This window comes from Canis lupus, chromosome 38 (genome assembly GCF_011100685.1).
Source record: "Canis lupus familiaris isolate Mischka breed German Shepherd chromosome 38, alternate assembly UU_Cfam_GSD_1.0, whole genome shotgun sequence".
In the NCBI taxonomy this organism is placed as follows: Eukaryota; Metazoa; Chordata; class Mammalia; order Carnivora; family Canidae; genus Canis; species Canis lupus.
The window spans coordinates 24,236,967-24,258,473 of record NC_049259.1 but is presented as its reverse complement, the minus strand read 5'-3'; the positions used below and the strand labels follow the sequence as shown (position 1 = coordinate 24,258,473).

At 41.3% G+C, this 21,507-nt stretch overlaps 2 protein-coding genes across 2 annotated transcripts in view; both read left to right on the top strand.

Annotated features, from left to right (window-relative positions):
• Nucleotides 1-21,507, top strand: part of CD1A8 (CD1a8 protein) — a gene marked incomplete at its 3' end in the record, with an annotated part of 123,877 nt that overhangs the window by 49,098 nt on the left and 53,272 nt on the right.
• Nucleotides 5,256-8,177, top strand: CD1A6 (CD1a6 molecule). Its single transcript, NM_001128837.1, is given in 6 exon segments — nt 5,256-5,316; nt 5,906-6,172; nt 6,838-7,116; nt 7,284-7,562; nt 7,896-7,986; nt 8,132-8,177. Coding segments are annotated over 6 exon segments (1,023 nt in total).

Sequence of the window (21,507 nt, the reverse complement as noted above, 5' to 3'; positions counted from 1 at the left end):
TGATGCACTCCAAGTACTGAAAGGATGGACGCCTGGGTGGCTCAGTGGTTGAGTGTCTGCCTTCAGCTTGGGTCATGATCCCGGGGTCCGGGGATCGAGTCCCACATTAGGCTCCCTGCGTGGAGCCTGCTTCTCCCTCTGCCTGTGTCTCTGCCTCTCTCTCTCTCTCTCTTTCTCTGTGTTTCATGAATAAATAAACAAATAAATAATCTTTAAAAAAGTACTGAAAGGAAAACAAAACTAAACGAAGAACCATTAGAGCCAAGAATATTCTATCCAGTAAGTCTATAATTCAGAAGAAGAGATAGTTTCCCAGACAAACAAAAGTTGAAGGACTTCATGACCACTAAACCAGCACTATAAGAAATATTAAAGGGGACTGTGAGTGGAAAGGAATGGCAAGACCAAAATGAAAGGAAGCATGAAAGCAGTAAAAATAAAGATATCTATAAAATCAGTCAAAGGACTCACAAAATGAAAAGATGTAAAAGAAGTCACCACATACCTAAAATGTGCGTTTGGAGGGAAAGAGAAATAAGGTATGGATTCAGTGTTAAGTGACCAATAAGTTAATATCGACTGCTAAGGGCAGAAGCTGTTATATACAAGTTAAATGATATCCATGAATCAAAAACTACTAATAGACATGGAAAATTTAAGAGATAAGAATTCAAGTGTATCACTGAAGAAAGCCAGCTAACCATGAGAAAAGAGAGCGAGAGGAGAAAGGAACAGAGAACTGCTAAAATAACCATAAACACATAAAAAATGTTGATAACTACATACCTATCAATAAATGCATTGAATACAAATGTACTAAATTCTCCAGTCAAAAGTGTGATGGGTGGATAAAAAAGCAAGTCCTATCTCTCTGCTGCCTACAAGAGATTCATTTCAGACCTAAAAACACATGCAGATTGAAAGAGAAGGGATGGAGAATTGTTTATCAAGCAAAAGATGTGAAATGAAAGCCAAGGTAGCACTATTGTATCAGAAAAAAATAGACTTACAGAAATACTGTAACAAGAGGCAAAGAATGACATTATAAAATAACAATGAGAATAATGAGCAAAATATATAATACTTTTAAATATTTATGCACCCAACATTGGAGCACCCAAATGTATAAAACATCTAATAACGTAATGGATATAATCCACAGTAATACAATAATGGGGGGGACTTTAACACCCACTTACATCAATGGACAGACCATCAAAGCAGAAAATCAACAGGGAAACAGGCAAACTGAATCCAACAATGGATTAAATATTAGCAAATTGAATCCAAAGATACATTTAAAAAGTCACTTATGATCGAGTGGAATTTACTCATGAGATTCAAATGATGTTCAATATTCACAAATCAATCAACATGATTTATGCCATCAACAAGAGAAAGGATAAAAACTGTATGATCATTTAAATAGGTTCAGAAAAATCATCTGACAAAGTACAACTTCCATTGATGATAAAATCCCACAACAAAATAGATTTAGAGGTAACATAACTCAACATAATAAAGGTGATATATAAAAAACCCGAGCTAACATCATACAAATAATGAAAACCTTTTTCCCTTAGGTCAGGAATAAGACAAGGATGTTCACTATCACTACTTTTATTAAACATAGTACTGGAAGGCCCAGCCACAGAAATATGACAAGAAAAAGGGGGATAAAAAGGCATCCAAATTGGCAAGGAAGAAGTAAAACTTTCACTATTTTCAGATGACCCGATACTACATATAAAAAACCCTAAGGACTTCTCCAAAAAACTCCTAGACTGATAAATGAATTCAGTATGGTCACAGAATATAGAATCAATGTAGAGAAATACCTTGCATTTGTATACACTAATAAAGAAGCAGAAGAGAAACTAAGAGAAAAACAATTCCATTTAAAATTGCACCAAAACTAATAAAATACCTAGAAATACACTTAACCAAAGAGGTGAAAGACCTGTACTCTGAAAACTATAAAACACTGGCGGAGAAAATTGAAAGTGACACAAAGAAATGGAAAAATGTTCCATGTTCATGGTTTGGAAGAACAAATATTGTTAACATGTCCATATTATCCTAAGCAATCTATAGATTTAATGCAGTGCCTATAAAAATACCAACAGCATTTTTTTTTATTGGAGTTCAATTTGCCAACATATCACCCAGTGCTCATCCCATCAAGTATTTTTCACACAACTAGAGCAAACAATCCTAAAATTTGTATGGAACCACAAAACACACTGAATGGCCGAAAACAAAGCTAGAGGTGTCACAATTACAGATTTCAAGGTATCCTACAAAGCTGTAGCAATCAAAACGGTATGAAACTGGCACCAAATAGACACATACATCAACGGAACAGAGGAAAGAGCCCAGAAATAAACCCATGATTTTATGGTCAATTAAACGTTGCCAAGGGGGCAAGAATGTGCAACGGGAAATAGAAAGTCTCTTCAACAAGTGCAGTTGGGAAAACTAGACAGCTACATGCAAAAGAAAGAAGGTTGATCACTTTCTTACACCATAGACAAAAGAAGCTCAAGGTGGAATAAAGACCTAAATGAGGGGCTGAAATTCCATAAACATCTTAGGACAGAGCATAGGCATTAAGGTCTCAGATATTGGCCATAGAACATCATTCTAGATATGTCTCCAGAGCAAGGGAAACAAAAGCAAAAGAACCTATTAACTACATCAAATTAAAAAGCTTCTGAGAAGCCAATGAAACAATCAATAAAACAAGGAGTGAATGGGTGACGGGCACTGGGTGTTATTCTGTATGTTAGTAAATTGAACACCAATAAAAAATAAATTAAAAAAAAAAAGACAACCTAAGGGATGAGAGGATCTGTTTGCAAATAATATATTTCATAAAGGGCTACTATCCAATATATATAAAGAACTTGTACAAGTCAACACCTAATAAAACAAATAATCCGATTTTTAAAAGGATGGAACACATGAATAGACGTTTCTCCAAAGAAGACACCCAGATGGTCAACAGACATAAGATGCTCAACATCACTCATCATCAGGGAAATGCAAATCAAAACCACAATGAAATATCACCTCACACCTGTCACATTGATTAAATACAAAAAAAAAAAAAAAAAAAGAAAATACACAAGATATAAGTGTTGGAGACTCCTAAGTGGTTCAGGCGTTGAGCATCTGCCTTTGGCTCAAGGAGTGACCCTGAGGTCCTGGGATTGAGTCCCGCTTCAGGCTCCCCGCAGGGAGCCTGCTTCTCCCTCTGCCTGTGTCTCTGCCTCTCTCTCTATGTCTCTCATGAATAAATCAATAAAATCTTAAAAAAAAAAAAGGAAACAAGTCTTGGGGATGATGCGAAGAAAAAGGAACCCTTGTACATTGTTGACGGAAATTCAAACTGGTGCAGCCACTATGGAAAAGAGCATGGCGGTTCCTCAAAGCATTAAAAATAGAATTACCAGAGGACCCAGTTATTGTGCTACTTGATATTTACCCAACGAATGTAAAAACACTAAAATGAAAAGATATAAGCTCCCTGATGTTTCCTCTAGCATTATTTACAACAACCAAATTATGAAAACAGCCCAAGTGTCCATTTATGGATAAACAGAGAAAAAAGATATGATAGGCGCACATGATGAAATATTACTCAGCCATGAAAATGACTAGAATCTTGCCATTTGCAAAACATGGAGCTAGACAGTATGATAGTGAGTGAAAAAAGTCATTCAGAGAAAGGTTAATGCCGTATGGTCTCAAATTCACTCACATGTGGATTTTAAGACACACACAAAAAAGGAACAAAGAGAAAAGAGACAAAGGAAAAACCAGACTCTTATTTATCTATAGAGAACAGACTATTGATTCCCAGAGGGGAGGTGGGTGGAGGAGACGGGAAAACAGGGGAAGGGGATTAGGATTACATTTATGTTCATGAATGTTGACTAATGTATAGAATTGCTGAATCACTGATTTTATACCTGAAACTAACTCACATGGTATGTTAACTATAGTGGAATTGAAAAAAATCCCAAAGAAAAAATAACTCTGCAAAACAAAAAGGTGTAGTTCTTGGTGTTTCTTGGTTTTTCTTCCCAGGTAGACTCAATGCTCCTTGAATACAGTGCCTCATCACTCCCCTGTGCACACTGTACTTTCATGAGTGCTTGGGTCCAGGCAGGTGCTAAGTGGCTGGTGGTGAGTGAATATGTACTAATGCCAGTCAGATGGAGGGGGGACTCTTCAGATGTTTCCATGTCCTGTGGTCTCTGTGATGCCTACTGGTTCTTCCCGAAGAATAATGGAGGACTGGGGGTTGCTGAGGCTGCTACAATCATGGGGAATCTGGACAAGCAAATAGAGCATCTGTTGAAAAGAAACCCTTGGGCCCTAATGGCACCTTGGTCCAGACCAAGTCCCCAGATCTGGTTTAATCCCTAACCAACTGCAGTTCCCACCTCCCCGAGAAATAAAGTCTTCACCATCAGTGAGGGACTCTCTGGTTTGGCCCAGGGAGGTTCTCTGTCACATGGGCCCTCTCCATCAACACGGAGGGGAGGTCATCCGCATGGTTAGACCCCCTGTTCTCCCCGTTCAGGGTAAGGGACCTTCCCTGGAACACTCCTTTCTCTTCTCTCACCAACTTCCTTCCTATGAAAACCCTCCATTTGCACCACAGCTCAGAGCTCCCTTTACCTGCCAGGTGGGAGGCTGCCCCATTCTTGAATCACTTAATAAAACCAGGTGGATCTCTGAATTGAATTCTTTGGTTGGTTTTTTGGCACAAGCAGTGAGAAGTCAGAGATGTGAAGGAGCTGGGTGGGGGTGGGACGGGGACAGAAATACCTGGGGGGGTAGTGTCACAGGGCAGGAGGGACAGAGGGACAGCAGGTCCAGGGCTGGTGCTGGGAGCTGGGTGTTTTCCTGGGTTACTGTCTGGGTGAGAAGAAAGGGCTGAGAGGTGGGGCCACTTTTCCAGGCCACACAGGACTTGTTCTGTAGCATCCGAATCAGGGGGCGGGGGCGGGATGGACGCTGGTGACAGGGAGAAGCTGGAGGCCAGAGGGCAGGCAGAGCACGAGGGGAAGTGAGACTGAGTAGGTGTCCAGGGCTGAGGGAGGAGCACATTTGCATTGTGGCAGAGACTCAGGGAAGGGTTGTGTGTGGAGAGGAAGTCAGAGGAGAGGGGCTGGGAGGGGGTCGGTGTGTGAGGACAGACGTCAAAGAGCCACTTTGCAAGAGAAAGAACATCTGCAAACACGATGCTGTTCCTGCAACTTGTGCTGTTGGTGGTTCTCCTCCCGGAGGGTGACAGCGAAGATGGTGAGAGCTCGGGTCCTGTCCAATCTGTGCACGTGTGTGCGTGTGTGTGTGTGCGTGCATGTGTGTGATGTGTGTAAATGTCCTTGTGTGCCTCTAAGTGCACATTTGATTATGTGTATACATGTGTGAGGGCATGAGTGTGTCTGGCAGTCTGTGTATTTGTGATGAATGTATGTCTTGTGTGTCTTTATGCAAGTGTTTTAATATGTGTTTGTGTGTGTGTATGTGTCTCTGTGTCTGTATACTTGTGTGTTTGTATATATTTGTTTGTGTAAGAATGTGTGTACGTTTCTATGTGTGTGTTTTTGTGTGGATGTGCATGTGTGCACTTGTTGTCTCGGTTCCCAGCAGAGACCTGGGCAGGGAGACAGTCAGCCTGCTTCCTCCCCGAGCATCCCCAGCCCCAGGGTCCTGTGCTCTCCTGAAGGATGGGTGCGAGGCTCAGGCTCTGGGGCAGCACGTGTCTCCTGAGATGCCTATGGCTTCTCTGTCCTCCAGATTTTGGGTCCCGTCCCCGGCCCCTTAGTCTCCATTCCCTCTCCTTCCCAATGTCCTCCTCTTCCTCAGTCTATCTGTCCTTTTCCCACAGCCTCCCAGGAGCCAGTATCCTTCCAAGTCATCCTGACCACATCCTTTTACAACAGCTCCTGGACACAAAATCTTGCCTCAGCTTGGCTGGATGAGCTGCAGACTCACAGCTGGGACAGTGACTCTGGCACTTTCTTGTTCCTGTGGCCTTGGGCCAAAGGCAAATTGAGCAAAGAGGAGCTGATTGAACGGGAAAGGACATTCCATACCTTCTCCATTAGATTTCCTCTGATATTTCAGGACAGTGTCAGTGACTGGCAGCTTGAATGTGAGTTCAGTTCCCTCTGAGTGGGATGGAGGAGGCTGGTCTGTGTGTGTCCTGGGATCCTTCTTTCTCCAGGAAAGAGGCTCCATTGAACCTCATGTGTCCCCATCACGAAGCTGAATCCCACCACTGTGGGCAGAGCGTGGAGCCAGACTGTGATTCTTGAAAAGCTTCACATCTTCTGCTCCGTCCCGCTCCTCTCATTGACCACAGGGCCCTCCTGTCCCACTAGTTCTCCCACGACCACCCCTTTCCCTGGCCTCCAACCAGGCACCTCTGGTCCTCTCTCTGTGACTGACTCCTTAATCTGCTTTTCTCCTCATTCAGTCCTATCAGCAATGTCTATCTATGTGTTCCCTGTACCCCACTGCTCTCCCTTCATTTTAAATTGTTTTTACATGAACTTCTCTGCTGAGCCTTTCTCTTTCCTCTGCCCACATCCTTCATGTCTCTCCTCTAACATTCATTCCTTCCTCCATCATTCACCTCTCTCTTTCCACCTCCAGCTACCACCGCTTCCCCTTTATCTGAGCCTCCCATCAAATCAAATTCTATGCAATTCCCTCCAATCCCCTGAACTTCTCTACTTCCACTATCCTAGGCTTTGCCTTATCTCATTTTAGTTTTTTCACTCCCCCTGTCCTGTAATTCACAGTCTCTCTTCCCAGATCCCTTTCAGGTACAGATGGCAGAAGGCTGTGGCCTGTACTTTGGGAAACCATCTGTAGGATTCATGCAGATTGCTTATCAAGGATCAGATCTTGTGAGTTTCCAGAACAAGTCATGGTGGCCATCTCCAAAGGGAGGAAGGAGAGCTCAGCAAGTCTGCAAACTGTTAAATCAGTACCATGTGGTCAATTTAAGAATACATTCACACATCAGTGACTTCTGTCCCCATTACCTGTTGGGTCTTCTTGATGCAGGGAAGGCAGATCTCCAGCGACAAGGTCAGTCCTGCTCCCTCGCCCCAAGAATTCTCTATTCTGCACTCATAAATTTGCATTATTCCCTCACATTCAGGGTAGGAAGGAATCAAGAGGGAGAAGGGATGATGGTGATAAGTCTAAGGGCGAAGACCTCCCCTCAGTCTGTGAATCCCTGTCCTGTTTCACAGTGAGGCCCGAGGCCTGGCTGTCCGCTGGCCCCAGCCCCAGGTCTGACCATCTGCGGCTGGTGTGCCATGTCTCCGGCTTCTACCCCAAGCCTGTGTGGGTGACGTGGATGCGGGGCGAGCAGGAGCAACAGGGCAGCTGGCGAGGTGACGTCCTGCCCCATGCTGATGGCACGTGGTATCTTCAGGTGTCCTTGGATGTGAAAGCCAAGGAGGTGGCCGGCCTGTCCTGCCGTGTGAGACACAGCAGTCTAGGAGGCCAGGACATGGTCCTCCACTGGGGTGAGGAAGAACTGGGCCCAGCTGGGAAAGGGGCAGGGGGTCCTTCACCAGGGCAGGAGAGTCAGAAGAAAAATTAGGGATTCTAGGAACTCCAGGCCAAGAAGAACAAAAAATCAGTAACCCAAGAGATGGAAGAGCTGAGGGTGAGGGTCCTGCAAATGTGGGAGGATGCGGAGGGTGAGGTGAAGTGTCCATCTCTGAGGAGGGATGGGAGAAGGGAAAGGCAGAAGGGCGGCTGGTGAGACGGATGGTGACAGGAGTGGAGAGGACCTGAGAGGTGCAGTTCAACCCAGGGTGGACGGGAAATGACACCCTCTGGGCCCAACCCCACAGAGCGGCCCCACTCCATGGGCTTGGTCTTCCTGGTGGTGATCGTGCCCCTGGTGCTCCTGGCAGGCCTGGCGTGGTGTCTCTGGAAGCGCTGGTGAGTCTCTGGAGCCCCCTTCCTGCTCTTTCCCACGTGTCTCCCCACCTTTCAGTGTGTCCTCAGCCCTCCTGCCACCCGTGCCCTTCCCCCCTGCAGGCTCCCCTCCACCTGCTGCAGAGGGATTCCTTTTTATTCCTCCTAGGAAAACACACAACAGACCTCAGTGCACGGACTTCCCTTTGAAGTGAGATCCCAGCAGCCCAGGCCCCTGGACTGACCTCAAGGCAGCTCAGCAGGGATGCCCTGGCAACTCTCTGTGTGCAACTTTGCCTTTGATTCCTGCTTAATGATCAATTGTCAATATAAGCTAAGTGTAATTTACTGGGATTTGTTGTTCTAACTTGATTCTGGAGCTTCAGTCTCAAAATTGAATTCAGAGCAAAATGAAATCCTTATAACCTCCCCAAGTCCCTGGCATCAGATGTCACTTCCTCCAGTGAGCCCTCCCTGATTTATAATTGGAATCAGTCTCTGCCTGGTGAGAATTTTAACTCACAATTTGGCAGTTCTATTCCAGATACCCATGGCTTTTTGCCACTATTAGGTTCCTTTCCCCTTTCTAATTCTTAGGCCTCTGAAGAGCAATGTCCATGTCTTTATGATATTTGTAATTTGGTAAGGTGTCTCACATGCATGAAATAAAAATCCCGGTGAATAAATGCTAAGTCCATAGGCTTTTCTTTTTCTATTACTTCCTGAAATGTTTGTAGTAGTTGAGATGTTTGATGCTTGAAGGATGGACAGATATCCCCCACTTCAGGCCAATCATTGTATAGATTCCATGTGACCTCACCCAGTGCGATGGTTTGGGTCCAGGCATCTGGTCCAGGTGGCACAGTCACACAAAGTTGATTTTTTGTGGCCAATGTTTGAGGCTCTCTCTTGTCCTGAAGGATACGATGTGAGGTATAAGCTTGAAAAACCACAATCATTTTTGCACCACAGAAGCAAGTCTGAGGAGAATTTGCTACTCAAGAAGACAGGGAAATTGTATACATGAAATTTTCCAAGGGGGTAGATCTGAAGTGTTCTCACCAAAAGAAAGGTAATTAGAAGAATGGAAAAAGAAACCAGAGGGTCGGCGGGAGGAGCTAGGATGACGGAGTAGTAAGCAGATTACAGGCTTGCCTCATCCCTTAAACTCCGCTAGATAAATATCAAAGTATTCTGAATACCCAAGAAATCTATCTGATGGCTGACGGAACAAACTACACAGCTAGAGAGAGAGAGAAGAGGCCACATCATGGAAGGTAGGAGGTGCAGAGACATGATTTGGGGGAGAAATGGATTGTGGTTTCTGCTAGGGGTAGGAGCCATGGTCATGGAGAGAGGAGAGAGAGAGAGAAGTGAACATGGGACCACACAAGGAAAAATTTCCAGAAAGCCAATGACTGGGAAAATAAGAGGCCCTTATTTTTCTGAGATTTTGTAGCCAACAGGGCTCAAAGACTGGAATTTTGGAGGTCCACATTATGGCTGGTGTGGAGCCTTGAAGGGATTGCAATGATCCTGTGGAGAAGCCCAGGGGCACACAGCGTGATCTGAGGTCTGTTAGGATGCACTGGGAGCGATGTTGATCCTTCTCGTAGTGCACCTGGGAGAGATGCCGTTGCCTCTCTGGGTACATAAGGGACAGCAGGTGCCATTAGCCTCCTGCACCCTTTAGTGTAAGTGCAGCAACACTGGCAGAAGGCAGATAGCCCGGACACTAGCTATTTGCTATGCTTTACGACAAACTCCATGCTCCTGTGCTTTGGTGCAACTGCCCATCTGGAACAAACCTGCACCCCTCTCAGTGCAGCAAGACCCTCTCTGAGATGACCAGTGTGAGGCCCTGCCATGCCAGCTCCCTAAAGTTTGGAGCTTTACATCTCAGCTAACCTGCCTGGGATAGAACACAGGGGTACTGTGCTGCCTGGTGGGCAGACAGTCTACACACAAGTAGAGTTAAGGCATTGATCTGAGAGGCATCTGGGGACACATGAGGGGAGATTGTTTGCTCTTCTGGGAATTGGAGAGTGGTGGACATGAACTCCCCTCTCTGAGGATGACAAAGGGGGCTGGTGCCTTTCTCTTACCCCACCCTTCAGCCTAAACTAACGTCAGTAAACATTACAACACCCACAGTGGAGGCTTGAGCCTCTTGTACAAAGACCCACCCCCCCCGTGCTTTGCAGGTGCAACTTTTCTTAGGCAAGTGTACTTGAGAAACAGAGCAGCAGGCATCTCCTCCAGAAGACCAGCAGATCCTCCACATGCAGCACAGCTACTGACCACAGGAATTCTGTAAATCTTCATTTCTAGTGGAAATAGGATCTGGCTCTTTTAAGAAGCAGATCAGGGCACACATAGTTAAAACTCACCATACTTTGGGCAAGGTCCAAAAATATCCACTGCAGGCAGGGAGAAACTCTTCAGAGGAATGACCTAAGGGAAAGAGTAGACAAAACACAGAAGCAGGGTGTGTACATCATACACCAGAGACACTTCATGAAGCAATAGACACTGGATGGCATATGACCTCTTCTTTAAAGAGTTATTACTCTCAGGAACAGAAACATAACGGGCCTTTCTAACACAGAGAAGACAGAGATTTAGATAAAATGCCACGATAGAGGAATTCATTCCAAAAGAAAGAACAAGAAAAGGTCAAAGCCAAGGATCTAATGAAAACAGATATAAGTAATATGACTGATCAATAAGTTATAACAACAATCATGAGGATACTAACTGGGCTTGAGAAAAGCATAGAGGACAGCAGGAAGTCCCTTACCACAGAGATAAAATAACTAGATACCAGTCAGGACAAAATTAATAATGCTATAACTGAGATTTGAAACTGACTAGATGTAATAACAACAAGGGTGGACAAAGCAGAGGAATGAAGAAGTGACATAGAAGATAAAATTATGGGAGCACCTGGATGGCTCAGTCAGTTAAGTGTCTGCCTTAGGCTTGGGTCATGATCCTGGGGTCCTGGATTTGAGCCCTGCAACAGGCATACTGCTTAGTGGGGAAACTGCTTATATCTCTCCCTTTGCCCCTCCCCCATAAATAGATAGATAGATAAATAAATACATAAATAAATTTTTAAAAGAAGATAAAATTATGGAAATAATGAAGCTGAAAAGAAGAGGGAAAGAAAAATATTGGGTTATGAATGTAGACTTAGGAAACTCAGTGACTTCATACAGCATAAAAACATTCATATCTTAGGAGTCCCAGAAGAAGAAGAGAGGGAAAGGGGGTAGAAGGTTTATTTGAGAAAATTATAGGTGAAAACACCCTCTTTCCTAATCTGGGGAAGGAAACAGACATCTAAATCCAGAAGGCCCAGAGAACTCCTATCAAAACCATCAAAAGCAGGCCACCATCAAGGCATATCATAGTTAAATTTGCAAAATATAGAGATAAGGAAAAAATCCTAACAGCAACAAGAAAAAAGAAGCTCCTAACTTACAAGGGAAGGCAAATAAGGTTAGGAGCAGATCTGTCCACAGAAACTTGACAGGCCAGAAGAGAGTAGCAAGATATATTCACCACGTTGAATGGGGAAAATATGCAGCCAAGAATACTACATCCAGAAAGGCTGTCATTCCGAATAGAAGGAAAGATAGAGAGTTTCCCAAACAAAAACTAAAGGAGTTTGTGGTCAGTAAGCCAGCCCTGAAAGAAATATTAAAGGACTCTGAGTGGGAAAGAAAGACCAAATGCAACAAAGACTGGAAAGTAACAGAGAAAATCTCCAGAACCAACAACAAAACAAGTAATAAAATGTTACTAAATTCTTATGTATCAATAAACACTCTGAATCTAAATGGACTAAATGCTCCAATCAAAAGACATAGGGTGTCACAAAGGATGAAAAATCAAGGCCATCTACATGCTGCCTACAAGAGGCCCATTTCAGACCTAAAGACACCTGCAGACTGAAAGTGAGGGGATGGAGACCATTTATCATGTAAATAGAGGTCAAAAGAGAACCAGAGTATCCATACTTACCTCAGACAAACTAGATTATAGAGCAAAGACTGTAACAAGAGAAATAAGAAGAGCACTATATCATAATAAAGGGGTCTATCCAACAAAAAGACCTAATCAATGTAAATATTTATGCTCCCACCTTGGGAGCGCTCAAATGTGTAAAGTAATTAATAACAAACATAAAGGGACTCATTGATAATAATAGTAGGGGACTTTAAAACCCCACTTACAGGGACGCCTGGGTGGCTTAGCAGTTGAGTGTCTGCCTTTGGCTCAGGGCATGACCCCGGGGTCCTGGGATTGAGTCCCACATCAGGCTCCCTGCAGGAAGCCTGCTTCTCCCTCTGTCTATATCTCTGTCTCTCTCTGTGTGTCTCTCATGAATAAATAAATAAAATTAGAAAAATAAACCCTCACTTGCAGCAATGGACAGATCATCTAAGAGAAAGTCAACCAGGAAGTGAAGGCTTTGAATGACACACTGGGCCAGATGGACCTAACAGATACATTCAGAAAATTTCATCCTAAAGCAGCAGAACACACATTCCTTTGGAGTACACACAGGGCATTCTTCAGAACAAATCACATACCAGGTCACAAATCAGATCTCAATAAGCACAAAAGATTGAGATTATATGACATATTGTTCAACCACAATGCTATGAAACTTGAAGTGAATCAAAAGAAAAAAATTTGGAATGACCACAAATACATGGAGGTTAAAGTACATCCTACCATAGAATGAGTGGGCCAACTAGGAAATTAAAGAAGAAATTTTAAAAATTTAAAAAATTTTGGAAGCAAATGAAAATGAAAACATAACAGTCTGAAATGTTTGGGGTACAACAAAGGCAATTTTAAGAGGGAAGTATATTGAAATACAGGCCTACCTCAAGAAGCAAGAAAAATCTCAAATACACAACCTAATCTTACACAAAGAGGAACTAGAAAAAGAACAACAAATGAAGCCTAATGCCAGCAGAAGAAGGGAAATAATAAACATTAGAGCATAAGTAAATGATATAGAAACAAAAAAGACTGAGAAACAATAGAACAGATGAAACCAGGTGTTTAGTCTTTAAAATAATTAATAAAATCGATAAACCCCTAACCAGACTTATAAAAAATAAACGACTAGTACCCAACTAAATAAAATCATGAAGAGAGAAGAGAGATCATAGCCAACACCACAGAAACACAATAACATAAACACAGAAACATAATAAGAGAATATTATGAAAAATTATATGTCAACAAATTGGACAATCTAGAAGAAGTGGATAAATACCTAGTAACAAATAAGCTACCAAAACTGAAAGAAAAAAGAGGAAACTTGAACACACTCATAAGCAGCAAAACAATTAATTAGTAATAAAAAATCTCCCAAGAAACAAAAGTCCGTGGCTGGATGTCTTTGCAGGGGAATTTTACCAGACGTTTAAAGAAGAATTAACAGCTATTCTTCTCAACATGTTCCAAGTTATAGAAATGGAAGGAAAACTTCCAAACTCCTTCCATGAAGCCAGCGTTACCTTGATTCCAAAACTACACAAAGACCCCACTGAAAAAAGAGATTGAGGATTGATGCTGGCTTACATCAACATCCCGGATGAACACAAATGCAAAAATTCTCAACAAAATACTATCAAATCAAATCTAACAATACCTGCACCCCGATGTTTCTAGCAGCAATGTCCACAATAGCCAAACTGTGGAAGGAGCCTTGGTGTCCATTGAAAGATGAATGGATGAAGAAGATGTGGTTTATGTATACAATGGAATATTCCTCAGCCATTAGAAATGACAAATACCCACCATTTGCTTCAATGTGGATGGAACTGAAGGGTATTATGCTGAGTGAAATGAGTCAATCGGAGAAGGACAAACATTATAGGGTCTCATTCATTTGGGGAATATAAATAATAGTGAAAGGGAATAGAAGGGAAGGGAGAAGAAATTGGTAGGAAATATCAGAAAGGGAGACAGAACATAAAGACTCCTAACTCTGGGAAACAGACTAGGGGTGGTGGAAGGGGAGGAGGGCGGGGGGTGGGGGTGAATGGGTGACAGGCACTGAGCGGGGGCACTTGATGGGATGAGCACTGGGTGTTATTCTGTATGTTGGCAAATTGAACACCAATAAAAAATTAATTTATTATTAAAAAAATAAAAAAATAAAAAAATAAAAAATAAAAGTCATTCACCACAATCGAGTGGGATTTATTCCTGTTCTATATTTACATATCAATGAACACGATGCACCACATTAATAAAAGAAATGATAAGAACCATATGATCCTGTCTTTTAGATCTGTCTTTGAAGCAGAAAAAGCATTTGAGAAAGTACAACGTCCATTCATGATAGCAATCTTCAACCACGTAGCAACAGAGGGAAGATACCTCAACATCATAAAGGCCATACATGAAAGACACAGCTAATATCATGCTCAGTGGGGGAAAACTGAGAGCTTTACCTCTACAGTCAAAATTAAGGCAGGGATGTCCACTTTCACTATTATTATTTAACATAGTACTGGAGGTGCTGGCCTCAGCAATAGGGGTGGTGGAAGGGGAGGAGGGCAGGGGGTGGGGGTGACTGGATGGCGGGCACTGAGGGGGGCACTTGACGGGATGAGCACTGGGTGTTATTCTGTATGTTGGCAAAATGAACACTAATAAAAAATAAATTTATTAGTAAAAAAAAAGAAAAGAAAATGAAACAAAAAGCATCCTAATTGGAAAGGAAGAAGTCAAACTTCCATTATTCTCAGAGGACATGACACTCTATATAGAAAACCCAAAAGCCTTCACCAGAAAAATTGTTAGACTGACACCTGAATTCAGTAAAGTCCCAGGATACAAAATCATTGTACAGAAGTCAGTTGCATTTCTAGACACCAATAATAAAGCAGTAGAAAGAGAAAGAAATCAAGGAATCAGTCCCATTTACAGTCCCCGGGCTCTCCAGTTCCATCAGCCAATACCTTTCCTGTGTGATTTCAGCCCAACAAGGTGGGTTTCTATCCTTAGTGACCGGAAGCTCCCCTCTGATGGACGTGGACAACGCCCTTGGGGACGCTGGGTTAAGGTCTCTCTTCCTTGCAGCGTTCCTCCTCACTTCTCTCTTCCTTTCTCTCGATGCTTGAAAATATTCCTCTATCCCTTTTCTTGCCTATTTGTGTTTTCTTCATGTGTCCTTGTCTTGTAACACTCTTATCCTGTCTTGCTTATTAAACATGACATCTTGAGCAATCCCTGTCCTGGGTGTTTTCATGGATTTCTGACGGATCACAGGTCAGGAATCAAGGTTGCTGCTGCTGATTAAGTGACTGGTAGAAATTCATCTTTCAGGGTCTTCCTAGAGTTGGAAGAACAAGATACACCAGCATGTAATAAACTAAGAAGTGTTCTGACAGTGACAGCGAAATACTCAAAATGCAGGATTTTCTGCAGAGGAAATCCACTGATGCCTTGGATCATCCATTCATTAATTCACTCGTTCCTCACTTATTCAGCATTTCCTATTTGTATGGTAAACATATTCTCTAAGAGTGGTTCCAACATGAATGAGAGGAAGCTCTGTGTCCAGATATTTAAGGCAAATGAATAATCTCTTCCTCCAAGCTTGTTCATTTTTTGATGTTTACGTTTAATCACCCTGAGACAAACTTCAGAACTGTTCAATAAGAAAAATCAACTACATATATTTGAAGAACTAATTGGCTTCATTAAATGGTGCATGACTCACACAATACCCCATCTGACCCACAGGGCAGTACTCAGAGGAGTTGTACAGAATGGAAGGTTTTTATAGAGGGGGTGTGGGGCCAGGGAGTTAGTAGCAAAAGAGAAAGATTGTTTCAGGGACAGGTCCGTTTTCTTGGGAGAAAAACAGGTTTTTTTTTTTTTTTTTTTTTTTTTTTTTTTTTTTTTTTATCATGCACATGACTTCATCCGCCTTCAGGGGACAGAGGGGTCTCAGTAGACAGATTCATTGGCTCTGATGGAAAGAAAAATTTCTTGCCTGACCTGTTAAGGCTACATTTCTGGGTGAGGGTGGGGGTTGGGGTGGTAGTGATTGAAACTGTAATTAGATCGGTAGGAAGCTCCAGTGTGGGAACCGGGTCTAAATGACACCATGTGGACCTGTGACTTTCTTTTTCTAGTAAGATGTGCCTCATGGGGACGTATCTTCAGAGTCTTGTCCCTCCACTAGCAGAGAAGCTCTGGGTACCTTGCTGGCTACCCTGCTTGGGGCAGAGAGTGGGGCACTAGCTCTGTTTCTGATCCAGTCTCATCCTCAACTATGCGCTTTGTTTCTCAGTTTTGGGATCATTGAGCACTTACTTACTGGGCCCTCTTTAGATTTTGGGGGTTCATTTTAAGAGGGATGTATGTATATCTAATGCCCCAAACCAACAAATTAAGTCATGATTTTAAGTGAGCAAACATCAGTTAAGGGTCATTTTTAGAAAATATTATTTCAAGCAGTTATATTGTTGGGTACAGCCTATACATTATCATAAAACTCAGTACATGAAGTTCTGGGGAAGAAGGTACTGAGAAGGGCCCTACAATCACCTCTTCCCAATGAGACGACACCTGTATCAGTGTAAATAATCTAGAAAATGACCCAAAGACTGCCGGAACTAACTCTCCACAGCTAAGTGTAGAAGAGAGGCCACATGGACCTGGCAGGATGGGTGGAGATGCAATGAAGAGAGCCTCCACAGGGCATACATGATATACATAGGAGACACCCCTAAAGTGTCAGGCTCTGGTAAACAGGAGACTCTGCCCTGCAGAGCACCACAGAAACTCTTATTCATAAGGACATCACTTTTAAGAGCAGAAGATGTAACTAACTTTTCTAACATGGAGAAAAAAGAAAAGAGACTTAAACAAAAAGAGGACACAGGGGAATATGTCCCAAGTGAAAGAATAGGACAAAATCACAGTAAGAGAAAGAAGAGAAAAAGAGATAAGTAATATGTCTGATAGAGAACTTCAAGTAATGATAATAAAGTTACTCCCTAGTCTTGAGAGACAAATAGAGGACCTCAGTGAGACCCAAAACAGAGAGATAGATAACATAAAAAGGAACCAACCAGTGATGAAGAACTCAAAAAATGAAATTAAAAATACACTATATGGAATGAACAGGAGAATTGAGGAAGCAGAATAGATCAGTGACCAGGAAGACAGGATATAGAAAGCAATCAAGTTGAATAGGTGAGAGAGAAAGAAAGAGAGAGAGAGAGAGAGAGGGAGAGAGAGATAGAGATAGAGAGAGAGAGAGAGAGAGAGAGAGAGAGAGAGAGAGAGAGAAATACAAAAGGAAAATAGACTTAGGGAACTCAGTGATACCATCAAGCATAAAAGCATTATACATCACAGAAGGAGAAGAACGAGAAAAAGGGCAAAAGTTTATTTGAAGAAATAATGGCTGAAAACTTCCCAAATCTGGTGAAGGAAACAGAAATCAAGAATCAGGAGGCACAGAAAGCTCCCAAGAAAATCAATGCAAAGAGGTCCACACCATGATACATATTAATTAAAATGTCAAAAAGTAGTAATGAAGGTGAATTTTAAAACCAGCAAGAGAAAGTTACATGCAAGGGAAACTCATAACCCATATCAGCTGAGTTTCAATCAGAAATTTTGCAGGCTAGAAGAGAGTGGCATGGTATATTCAAAATACTGAAAGGAAAAAAAAATCTCCAGGCAAGCATACTCTATCCAGCAAGACTATCATTCAGAACAGAGAAAGAGAGAGATAAAGAGTTTCTCAGACAAACAGATGTGAAAGGAATTCGTGACCATAACCTAGCACTACAAAATATGTTAAAGGGGACTCTGAGTGGGAAGGAAAGGAAATACCACAGGAAAGAAAGCAGAAAACCAGTAAAAATAAAGATATCCATAAAAATCAGTCAAGGAACTCACAAAATAAAAGACTGCAAAGTAGGACACTGTATTTCAAAAATGTGAGAGTAGGGAAGGGAGAGGGATAGAGAATGGCTTCAAACTTAAGTAACAGTAACTTAATGTTGACTGCTACATAAAGAAGCTGTTATATACAAACCAAATTATAACCTCAAATCAAAAATTAATAATAGATATGTAAAAAATAAAGAGAAAGTATCCCAGTATATCACTAAAGAAAGCCAATTAACCAAGGGAAAGAGAGGGAGAAGAGAAAGAATAGAAAACTTCAAAAACAGTCATAAAACAAGTAGCAAAATGGCAATAATTATATACCAACCAATAATTACATTGGGCAGCCCAGGTGGCTCAGTGGTTTAGCATCACCTTCAGCCCAAGGTGTGATCCTGGAGACCCGGGATCGAGTCCTACTTCAGGCTCCCTGCATGGAGTCTGCTTCTCCCTCTGCCTGTGTCTGTGCCTCTCTCTCTCTCATGAATAAATAAATAAAATTATAAAAATCAATTAAAAAATAAATAATAAAATTAAAAAAATAATTACATTGAATGTAAGTGGACTAAATTTTCCAATCATAAATCATAGAGAGATTGGATGGATAAATAAATAAGACACATTTCTATGCTGCCTAGAAGAGACTCATTACAGACCTAAAGACACATGCAGATTCAGAGTGAAGGGATGGAAAATCATTTATCAAGCAAATAGTTGGGAATGGAAGCCAGAGTAGAATACTTGTATTGGAGAAAATAGGCCTTAAAAGAAAAACTTTAAAAAGGGAAAAAGGATAATATATAACAATAAAGGGAGCAATCCAACAAGAAAATATAACAGTTATAAATATTATGCACCCAACATGGAAGCACCCAAATACATAAAGCTGCTAGTAACCACCAAAAAGATAATGAATAGCAATACGACAATAGTGAGGGACTTAAACATCCCACTTACGTGGATGAACAGACCATCCAAGCAGAAAATCAACAAGGAAATTGCCTTTAATGACACATTGGACCAGATAGATCTGAATATTTCAGAACATTCCATCTGAAGACAGCAAAATACACATTCATTTCAGGTGCAGGTGGAACATTTCCAATAAAAAATCCCATATTAGGCCACAACACAAGTCTCAACAAATCCAAAAAGATCACCATGATACCACTCATCTTTTCTGACCATGACAATATGAAAGCAGAAATTAACCACAAGCAAAAGATAGAAAGAGGACAACTACAAAGTGGTTAACTAACATACTGTTAAATAATGAATGGATCAACCAAGAAATCAGAGGAAATAAAAAAATACGTAGAGACAAATGAAAATGGAAACACAATTGTCCAAAATTTTGGGGATGGAGCCAAAGTTGTTCTAAGAAGTAATTTTATTTTGTTTTATTTTGTTTATTTTTATTTTTATTTTTTAAATAAATTTATTTTTTATTGGTGTTCAATTTGCCAACATACAGAATAACACTCAGTCCTCATCCCATCAAGTGCCCCCCTTAGTGCCCGTCACCCAGTCACCCCACCCCCTGCCCAACTCCCCTTCTACCCCTCCTTGTTCATTTCTTAGAGTTAGGAGTCTCTCATGTTCTGTCTCCCTTTCTTATATTTCCCACTCATTTTTTCTCCTTTCCTTTTCACTATTTTTTATACTCCCCCAATGAATGAGACCATATAATGTTTGTCCTTCTCTGATTGACTTATTTCAGTCAGCATCATACCCTCCAGTTCCATCCATGTCGAAGCAAATGGTGGGTATTTGTTGTTCCTAATGGCTGAGTAATATTCCATTGTATACATAGACCACATCTTCTTTATCCATTCATCTTTCGATGGACACCGAGGCTCCTTCCACAGTTTAGCTATCGTGGACATTGCTGCTAGAAACATCCGGGTGCAGGTGTCCCGGTGTTTCACTGCATCTGTATCTTTGGGGTAAATCCCCAGCAGTGCAATTGCTGGGTCGTAGGGCAGGTCTATTTTTAACTCTTTGAGGAACCTCCACACAGTTTCCCTGAGTGGTTGCATCAGTTCACATTCCCACCAACAGTGCAAGAGGGTTCCCCTTTCTCTACATCCTCTCCAACATTTGTGGTTTCCTGCCTTGCTAATTTTCTCCATTCTCACTGGTGTGAGGTGGTATCTCATTGTGGTTTTGATTTGTATTTCCCTGATGGCAAGTGATGCAGAGCATTTTCTCATGTGCTTCTTGGCCATGTCTATGTCTTCGTCTGTGAGATTTCTGTTCATGTCTTTTGCCCATTTCATGATTGGATTGTTTGTTTCTTTGGTGTTGAGTTTAATAAGTTCTTTATAGATCTTGGATACTAGCCCTTTATCTGATACATAAGAAGTAATTTTATAACAAAACAGGCACAACTCAAGACAGAAGAAAAATCTCAAACAAACAGCCAAACTTTACAACTAAAATAGATAGAAAAAAGCAAATAAAACCCAAAGGCAGTAGAAGGAAGGAAATAATAAAGATTAGAGCTGAAATAAATGATATAGAAACAAAAACAATAACCACAAAAATAACACAGCAGATCAATGAAACGAGGAGCAATTTCTTAGGCAAGATAAAAAAATTGATATTTAACCAGACTCATTGAGAGAGAGAGAGAAGAGAGAGAGAGAGAGAGAGAGAGAGAGAGAGAGAGAGAGAGAGAGAATTCAAATAAACAAAAGCAGAAATAGAAGAGGAGAAATTTCTGGCATCACAGAAATACAAAGGATTGTAAGAGAATATTATGGCAAATTATATTCCAAGAAATTGGACTACCTACAAGAAATGAGTAGATTCCTAGAAACATATAGCCTCCCAAAAATGAAGTGGGAAGAAATTGAAAATTTGAACAGACTAATTACCAGCAATCAAATGGAGTCAATAATGAAAAAACTCCCAACAAACTAAAAATCAGGACTAGATAACTTCAAAAGTGGATTTTATCAAATAGTTAAAGAAGAGTTAATACCTATTCTTCTCAAACTATTAAAATTAGAAGAGGAGGAATGCTTTCAGATTCATGCAATGAGGCCAGTATTACCCTAATACCAAAATCAAATAAGAACACTATAAAAAGAGAAACTATAGGCTAATACTGCTGATAAAAGGATGCAAAACTCCATAACAAAATATTAGCAAACCAAATCCAACAATTCATTAAAAAAAAATCATTCCTCACAATCAAATGAAATTTGCTCCTGAGACACAAGTGTGGTTCAATATTCACAAATCAATCAACATGATATATGACATCACCAAGAGGAAGGATAAAAACTGTATGATTATTTCAATAGATGCAGAAAAATCATCTGACAAAATACAACATCCATTATGATAAAATCTCTCAACCAAATATATTTAGAGGTAACATACTCAATATAATAAAGGTCACATATAAAAACCCCACAGCTATCATCATATTTAATGGCTAAAAACAGAGAAGTTTTGGGGTTCTTGGGTGGCTTAGTTGATTAATTGCCTGACTTTTGGTTTTGGCTCACGTTGTGATATTGTGGTCATGGGCCTGAGCCCTGTATCAGGCTCTGTGCTCAGCATGCAGGCTGCTTCAGTTTCTCTCTC